Source organism: Mesoplodon densirostris, chromosome 3, assembly GCF_025265405.1.
Source record: "Mesoplodon densirostris isolate mMesDen1 chromosome 3, mMesDen1 primary haplotype, whole genome shotgun sequence".
Classification (NCBI taxonomy): domain Eukaryota; kingdom Metazoa; phylum Chordata; class Mammalia; order Artiodactyla; family Ziphiidae; genus Mesoplodon; species Mesoplodon densirostris.
Window position 1 is genome coordinate 156,035,988 of NC_082663.1, and position 9,664 is coordinate 156,045,651.

General features: G+C 43.8%; 1 protein-coding gene across 1 annotated transcript; it reads right to left on the reverse strand.

The window, feature by feature from the left end:
* Positions 1 to 1,153: 1,153 nt before the first annotated feature.
* LOC132485876 (homeobox protein prophet of Pit-1-like) lies at positions 1,154 to 3,763 on the reverse strand. Its single transcript, XM_060092478.1, has 3 exons — positions 3,655 to 3,763; positions 2,234 to 2,466; positions 1,154 to 1,492 (listed from the first exon to the last, which is right to left on the reverse strand). Exons 1-3 carry the CDS (start codon positions 3,761 to 3,763, stop codon positions 1,154 to 1,156), a joined length of 681 nt encoding a protein of 226 aa, XP_059948461.1.
* Positions 3,764 to 9,664: the final 5,901 nt, after the last annotated feature.

Consider the following 9,664-nt stretch of genomic DNA (forward strand, 5'->3'; position numbering starts at 1 on the left):
TCTTCTGACCTCAATCCTGTGCTAACTGAACACTAATCAAACAGAATCAGACGACTAAAATTGCTATTGTCTATAACATCATTAATGTACTAAAATTGCTGTTGTAGATATCATCATTAACACACAAAATCAGGTTGTTTCTCCAGAGCAGGATGAGCTCACAGATCCCCCAGGTGGCTAGACAATTGTAAACTGGAAACATCCTGACTTCCACAACTATGATTAAGAGATGTCACAAGATGATGGTTAATCCCAACTTCAGTTTTCTTCTTTAAAAACACTCCCAACTCAAAGGCCAAGTTGGAGCAGATCTGAGGCTTGTCTCCCACTCCCTTGCTTGGCACCCTGCAATAAACCCTTACTTTATTGCAAACATCAGCTGTCAGAGTTTGGCTTTCGGTGCTGTAGTCACAGGAGCCCTTGTTCAATAACAAAGCCACATGCAGGTGACTTAAAAGTTACGTTGAAGGTAACGCTGAAGACTGTTACAGGCTTAGCAAATCAGGTATTATTTATTGTTTATAAAACACTGGGGAGCTAATATTTGATGATCAGCTTTACAAAGCCTTTTGGAAGTGGGAAAGACTGGAGCTAAGGGAACCAAGGAGGAGGATTAATTAGAAAACGTGGGGCCAGAAAAAAAGTGTCTGCTGGAACAGAAAGGAGAGGAATAAATTCAAGAGCTATTTCCAGGATAGAATGAATAAAACTTAACGATGGATTCGGATGGTGGTGATGGGGAAGGGATGTATAGGTAGACATTAAATCAAAAGCCTTATTGAAATCAGCTAGAAACAATGGGGATGAAGGTCCTCAACTGTGATCTCAATGAGTGAAGTCCCAAAAGTTCTATCCCCTTCAACCATTTCCAGCCACCAGCAGCAACCACTGCTTCCCTCAATGTCACTTTTCCACCAGTCACCTCCACTGGGGCTTTTTACCTATATCTTCCAGTAGTTTCACCTCCTTAAATTCACTCAATTAATCAGCTCAGTGAGCCTTCATCATGATCTCCCATTTTAACATTCCCAGTCTCTGAGCTGTCATTCACCATATTTCTACTTCGCCCTTAGAAGGAAAGGAAACCACCCAGTTTTCTCTGTTTTGTGAGGGTCACAGGCTGGGAAATTACCTTATCAGTACTTGTTTAACTTTAGTTCCAGGACTTGGGTGGCTCAAGGATGAGGGGAAGCATGGATGGGGGTGGAGGGCAGGGCAGATGACCAGCAGGGGTTGGGTGCAGGGTGGGGTACCAGTCTTCAGAATGGTGGGGTCGAGCAAAGGAACCACCAGTGGAAGGCTGTGAGGGAAGGGCATGGTTGTAGGGGTGACGGAAGCAGGTCATTGGGGGAGGTGGTGTTGGGTAGGAGTAGGGGCAAGCAGGGCGCTCAGGCAAGAAACCGGAGAAGGTGGCAGGAGACAGATGGGCCAGTGGCTGGAGCAGTGACCTCTCTTGCTTCCTCTGCTTAGGTCTGTGGTTCTGGAACCAGACCTGAGGAGGAGGGAGAATAGCCACGTTAGAGCCCCTCTCTCAAATAGGTGGCATTGTCATATGCGGCTACAGACTGGTACAGGGCATAAGACTCCCCCACATCCCCAGAGGAAGTAAAGCTCTTGCAGAAGGCATAGCTGAACCAGGACTAGTGACAAAGCAAGACCCACACCATTCCCCTAATCCATATCTAAATTTGCCCTGCTACAACTTTGGGTGAGTAAGAAATGTCAACTTGTAAACAGAAAGAGATAAACATGACACAGTGGCATTTCACCTCCACAGAGAATGGGAAATTTCCTCTAGGGTTATTAGAAACTAAGACTATGGATGAGTTTAATTGTTACAGACCAGGTTAGATTTAGGGTACAGTTTATTCTTAAGATTAAGTAACTCTATGGTTAGAATTGAGCAAGCATCAGGTTGAGTTTCAAGACCATGGTTAGGGACAAGGTTACATACGTGTGTGAATAGTTAGGATTGAATTTCTGTTGGAGTTCACATCACTGTTAAGGTTGGAGTTTGACATTGAAATTCAAGTTAGATTAGGTTAGCCCCAAGGTTAAACTCCAGTGAAATTCCTGACGTAGATGAGGTTATGCTGACTGTTGGGTAAGACTCTGTTCTGGTGAATATTTGGGTTAGGGTTATAGTGCCCTGAGAATTTATGCCCCAGTAGTTCCCAATCACCGAATCTGCATTTCTTCAGGGGATGGGGGGCGGAGGATCCTGGGCCATCACCTGGATTCTGGCCTCGCTGAGACCTGTGTCCCGGGCCAGGCCTTCTCGGGCCCAAATGTCAGGGTAGCGGTTCCTCCCAAAAGCTGACTCCAGCTGTTCCAAGTGCGCTGGACTGAAGGTGGTGCGGTGGTGGCGCTGGGAGTGTGGGCGACCCCTCTGTTCTCCTTGTGAGCAAAGACTTGGTCTCCCCACTCCTACACCAGAGAGGTTCCTGTAGGGCTGAGTGCTCATGTCTGAGAAGGAGGCGGGGGGAGAGTTTGCTGCCACATGGATCCACCCATCCATCCCAGACCACATATGCTGGAACCCCCAGATTCTGCTAGGACCCAGTGTATTGCTCATATACTCTGCCCTGACCAGAAATTCTTCAGCTTTCAGAATTAGCTGAATCCAGCTCAGCCTTCACCCTGCTTCACTTCTGATTCCCTTAACCCATGCTACCCTCTCCACATGAAGTCCGCCCCTCAGTCTCACTTGTCCTAGGCACTCACGCTCCCTCTGCCTCACTTCTGCACCTTGTGCCCACTCCCCATTACACTCCCCCAGATGCATCCCCATGTAAGGCATGCCCCTCCATAGCCTTTCATCTCTCTCAGCACACATACCACCTTCCTGGGTCTCACCCTGTGGAGCTCCTATTCGCTCTGACAACCTAACAAACTGCCCAGGTCTCTGTCTATGACCCCTATGACTTGCTCCCTGCTCTCATGGTTCACATGCCACTTACACCTTTATATTGTTCCCATTGTCCTATTCCCTCCACCTGGGAAGATGAAACATTCCTCACTCTTCTGCTCAGACACACCCTCCTCACACATACATTTCATCTTCTCCCCTATCCCAGTCCTGGCCTGGCCACCAGGCTGCAGGAACCTGAGCTCGTGGGAAAGGCCTGCCTCTTCTCCCTACAGACTCACTAAGCCCCCACACTAATTAGTCTGAGAGCCAGCTCGGGAATAGAGAACAGGAGCAAAAGGAAACACCTGGGAGGCACACACTGAGAAAAGATATCTGGAGTGAGGATCCCATCCCCATGGGGACCCAGGTGGTAGTCCCTACGCAGTGCTCACTGTCCACCTGAGCCCCCTGCTCTCCTCGGATCCAAAGCCCTGCCCCCTCCAACTCTCTTCCTTGGAGAAAGCAGTGCAGTGAGCAAACTCTGAGGTCAGGAATGAGGAGACAGCTTTTAGCTCAGCCTCTGGCTCCTCCTCATCTGTCAGGGTCTCAGTGGGCCACTGTGTAAAGCAAAGGAGTTGTATCGTCCCATGTGTTCTAAGATTCCCTTGTTTTTACCATGCTAGGATGCTGGTTTTTTATTTCTCCTCTTCACTTTCCTCGTGGCGAACCATCGCCCCACGGAGTCTGGGCATGGAGCATGCACACCTGCTGTCTCCTCAGGACCACCCCAGAGATTCACTCACCCACCGTGGAGGTCAAAGTCCCAGCGGCTGCGTAGCCCTCGGGCCAGAGACTGCTGCAAACTCGCCCCTTCTTTTGTTTACCCTGCTCACTCTTCCCTTCTGCATCCATGGCTCACAACAAAGACCAAAGACAGCTCAGTCTCGTGTCCCTGAGTCTCTGATTCTGGATCAGTCTTTCTCTGTTTCTGTTCCCCTCTATGCCTTGTATTTCACTGCTTTCCCCCTGTTTATACCTCTCTCTGAATCTCTCTCCCTGTGTAGATATAGATAGATAGACCTTTTTCTCTCTCTCCTTTTTTCTAACTTTTCTTTCTATTTCTAATTCCCCATTCCTGTGCTTGAGTATCATCTCATTCTGCCTTGCCCTCACCCTGTTTCTCTGTTTTAGTCTGCACTTTTCTCCGCCTGCACCTTCTCTCTCTGGGATGCCGTTCTCTCCTTTTGCTCTCAGCTGCCTACTTTCCCAGCTTGCAATCCCACACTAACTCTTTCTCCCTGAGCCTTGGAGGAGTGACCTGTTCCTCACCCCTGTGAGCCCATCCAATCATTGCCTGGTCGCCAGAGCCCCCATCATCAGGGGAGGATCACAAGCCAGATGAGGGAAGGTGCTCTGTTGGAGGGTCCAGGGACTGGGGCCAAGAGCTCATATTCCCAGAGGACCAAATTCTTTTGTCCTGTTAAATCCCCTCCTGAGAGCAGGCAGGGGAAGGAAGAGAAAATGCATTCCTCCTGAGACTCCTCCTCAGAACCTCATTATGAGGGGAGAGGGAGAGTTTGTGCAAATGGAGACCAGGAGTAGGGCCTGCCTTGTGTTTCAGTACGTGGGTGATTGATTCCCAAAGACTTCTTTCCAGGAAACTAAAAAACTAAAAACACAAGTACATTCTGGCCCCTCCTAAATATCCTGATTCTCAGAATACACTGGACACCCTGTCAGGACAACCTGAACCATAGGATGAGTCTCCCAGACACCATAGTTCTCAAGTACTTTCTGATTTCCTCTCCCAAATGTCACCTCTTCATTCACTCAGAACCCCCCAGGACTCCCTGACCCTCCAAGGTCACCCAGACCATCAGAGAACACTTACCCTCAAGAGCATCTGTATTCCAGGTGCATCCTGATCTCCCTGGACCTCAGGACTCTGCAGAAGACTGAGATTCCCATGACATCCCGACATTCTGATTCTTCAAGGAAACCCTGACATACCCAGCATTGCTGAGCAGTCAGGACACCCTGATACCCGCAGTACTCTGCTTCTTGAGATTACTTAGATCTAGGAACTACATTCTGACATCCGTAGGACATCCTGACCCTTTAAAGACAACCCAATATCCTAGGACTCTAGGGTTCTCTAGGACACTCTGAAACCTAGAGTAGTCAACATCAACTAGGAGATTATCCTTGTCCCCCGCCATGAAGTTCTGAAATGTCAGAATAGACTGAATCAATGAGGGCACCCTAATCCCCTTGGAACACACTGTACTCATAGGACTGTCTGATCCCCAATGTTATGCTAATCCTTCACACACATTCTTGAAAAGAACAACTCAAGACAGAAAAACATGGTAATCTTCCAGGATCCTGAGGCTTACAATATGATGCATGGATCAGAAGTATAAGCAGCACATGAGAGCTTGTTAGAAATGTAAAATTTGAGGCCCCACTTCAGTCCTACTGAATCAGAATTTTCACTGTAACAAGATCCCCAAGAGAACTGACTGTACACTTGTCTTCATCAGCTCTGGCTGCCATAATAAAATGCCAAAGGCAAGGTGGCTAAAACAACAGGTATCCATTTCTCACAGTTCTGGAGGCTGAGAAGTCCATGATTAATGTGCCAGCTGCTTCAGTTCCTAAGAGACTTTTCCTGGGTTACAGACAGCCACCTTCTGTGTCTTCACAAGACAGAAAGAGAACTCAATCCTGGTCTCTTTTCCCTTCTTATAAAGACACTACTCTCATCTTGGGGCCTCAACCTCACGATCTCACTTAACCCTAATCACCTCCCAAAGGCCCCACCTCCAAATAGCATTGCATCACATTGGGGTTAGGACTCAACATATGAAGTGGTGAGGAGACACAAACATTCAGGTCATAACAACATAAAAGTCGAGAAACACTGATCCAAGATGCCAACCCCTCTCCCCCTACCCCAGGGTATACTGTGGCCTCCTAGAGAAACTCGAGCTGCATGACAGCTCTGCCTCCCAAGGTTCATGTAGTCAACTTGGATCCACAAGCACACACTGAATTCCAATACTCTTGCTGCCTCAAAATAGCCTAACCCAGTAAGGGAACTCTCACCAGCCATCCAAAGCAGCCTGATGATCCCAGGACACACTGATAGTACAAAGAAACTCTGACCTACTACCCTGCTCCCCAAGACACTACAGGTTTGACTTGACATCCCAGGATACCATTATTTCCTAGTAGGCTGGGGAGGAGTTTTTTTCCAGGGCATCCTAATTCCCACTCAAACTTGACCTTCAAGGAAGTCTGATACCCAGGGTTCTCTCACCCTACCAGAGGCAGGATGGTGTGGTGGGGAAGAATACAGGTTCTGGAATCAGGCTGCCCTGGGTTCAAATATCAGTTGTACCACTTACTAGCTATGTGATCCCGGGCTCATTACTTTGTATCTCTGCACCTCAGCTTTATCATCTAAGGATAATAATACAGTCAATTCTCTTTATGTAGGTAGTTTTGTTCCATAAAGTCATGATAAACACGGAATTGGTGAATACTGAACCACTGTTACTAAGGGAAATAGGTTCCTGTGAGCCTCTGGCCACAATATTTTTGGTCAACCAATCAATACATAACATTGTTGTATGTGTGTCTCAGTTTAAATACACCTTACTTAATATATATTGTAAACTCATTAACATTGAACTCATGGCCAACAGCACTATAACTCATGCCTGAACAAAGATTATTTTCTCCCTTAAACACCTCATGGCCCTCCTGCACTTAGGAACACTAGACAACATTGCAGCACTATGCTTGGGGGCCATTTGGAACAGTACTATTACCTTCAAAAGACAAAAATGTATAAAATGTTGGCTTAGACAAGATAGAAGTTTATTTCTCTCACACACAAAATAAGATCAGTTGTAGGTATTCAAAGGCTGGTACAGTGGATCTAAGATGTCATCAGACTCCCAAGCTCAGAAATTTCTACCCCATTATCTTAGTCTAAGTTTTCCATCCTCATCTTATGGTCCAGGGTGGCAGCTGGAGGTACTGTCATCATTTCCACACCACAGGCCAGAGAAAGAAGGAAAAGTAGAAGAGCGAGCATCCACGTGCCACGAGGCTGGTGCACCCCAAACTCTGTGGGACAGAAGTTCCTGCACTCAGGACCCTTCCTGACCTTGGCCTGTCCCTATGTGCCTCTTCCTCTGGCTGGTCATTTGTGTCATTTATAGTATCCTTTAAAATGAACCAATAATAGTAAATAAACTGTTTCCTTGAGTTCTGTGAGACATTATAGCAAATTATCCAATTTGAGGATGGGGTCATGGAAACCCCGATGTGTAACCAAGTTTAACAGAGTATGAGTAACCTGGGGGCCCAGTCCTTCTGATTGGCATCTGAATGGGGGTAGCTTTGTGGGACTGAGCCCTTAAACTCTGGGGTCTGTCTTAGGTCAGAATAGTTAGTATCTGAATTAAATTAAATTATAGGGCACCCAATTAGATTGGAAAGGAAAAAGTAAAATTGTCTTTGTATGTGGACACAATAATCTGCCATGCAGAATTTTTGATGGAATTATAAGGAATCTATTATAGCTAATTAGTGAGTTTAGCAAAGTTTCAGGATTCAAAACCAATATTAAAAAATAATCATATAACAACAAATAATAAATAATTTGAATTAAAAACTTAGTACCATTTACAGTAGCATAAAATATGAAACATTTAGTGTTAAAGTTGTCAAAAATATGAGCAATCCGTACGCTGAAAACTGAAAATAATATTCATGAGTGGAATAAAAGAAAACCTTTTAAAATGAAGAAATATGCTATGCTTTTGGGTCAGGAGACTAATTATCGTTCATTCTGAAATAGATAACATTTCATGTGGTCTCAAAATTTCATCAGACTTTTTCATAGAAATTGGCAAACTGATTCTAAAATTTATATAACAATGCAAAAAACCTAGCATTGCAAAAACAGCTTTGAAAAAGATCTAAGTTGGAAGACTTACACTGTCCAAATTCAAGAATTATTATATAAAGATTGTACTCAAGACAAATGAGTCTTGACCATGAGTCTTGGCCATGAGTCCTGCCATCCGTATAGACAAATATATGAATGCAAAGGAAAGAATTCAGAAATAAACCCCAATACAAAGGCAATTTAGCAGAGAACGTCTAGCTTTTTTAAACAAGTGGTGCTGGACCAGTTGGCTATCGAAATCATATGGGGTGAGGGGGTATGGAACTTAGATCCATACCTCATACCATATTTTAAAATTAACCCAAAATGGACCACAGATCTGAATGTAAAATCTAAAGTTATAAAATTTCCAAAACATGTAAAAAATCTTTGGAGGGCTTCCCTGATAGCGCAGTCCTTGAGAGTCCACCTGCCAATGCAGGGGACACAGGTTCATGCCCCGGTCCGGGAAGATCCCACATGCTGCGGAGTGGCTGGGCCCGTGAGCCATGGCCACTGATCCTGCGTGTCTGGAGCCTGTGCTCCAAAATGGGAGAAGCCACAGCATTGATAGGCCTGCGCACCGCAAAAAAAAAAAAAAAAAAACAAAAAAAAAAAACTTTGTGAACTTGGATTACATAAATATGTCTTAGATATGACACCAAAAGACCATATATAAATGAACAAACTGGTAAATTGAACATCAAAGTAAGAACTTCTGCTCTTCAAAATACACTGATAAATGAATTAAAAGACAAGTTACATACTGGAAGAAAACATTTGCAAATCATATATCTAATAAGAACATTTATCTGTTAATTCATATATCTGATAAAGTTTAACTATGCCCAATATACAAATTCAAGAATATAAAGACAAACATTGTAATTTTGAAAAATGCAAAAAATTTGAACAGGCAATTCACCAAGAAATATATGCAATACAACAACGTTGGAAAAGAGTTTGGCATTTTCTTAAAAATGTTAATTTCTTAAAATGATCCAGCCTTTCCTCTTCTAGTTAATTAATCCAAGAGAAGAAAAAGCATAGATCCATACCAAGTCCTGTAGTTGAATGTTGCTAGCAGCTTTATTTCTAAGAGACAACACAAGTCTTCATAGATAGGCGCCTGTATGAACCATTGTAGTATAGCCATGAAATGGAATATTACCTGCAATAAAAAGGAATAAACTACAGCTACAGCATGGATGGATCTCAAAACAATTATGCTGTTAAAGAAGCCAGACAAAAGTGTACATGTTATAGGATTTCATTTCTGCAAAACCCAAGAACAAGAGTTGGCAAAGCACAGCCTATAAGCAAAATTCAGCCCTCTGCCTTTTGTTTCCTTTTTTTAACAAGTTCTTTGGAACATAGCCATCATCATTTTTTTCATATTTTCTATGACTGCTCTCCTTCTACAATGGGAGAGGTGACATTGCAACATGTAGAGTACTCAGTAACTGGCCTTTTACAGTAAAAATTTGCTGACTCTTGCCTTAGTGTACATGTTGAAGTACATAGAAAACACAATGGAATCTATAGAAATATTCCTAGAATTGATAAGCTAATTTCAGAGTACAAGGTGAATACGCAAAATCAACTGTGTGTCTATATGTTAGCAATAAAAGATTAGAATTTAATTCTCCCCAAATTAATCAACAGATTCAATACAACCCAATCAAAATCCTAACAGATAATTTTCATGAAATTGACAAGCTGATTTAAAGGTTTATATTGAAAAGCAAAGGACCTCAAATAGCCGAAAACCTTGAAAATTAAGAACAAGTTCAGATCACTTATACTATTGATCTCAATATTTAACATAAAGATTCAATAATCATGACAGT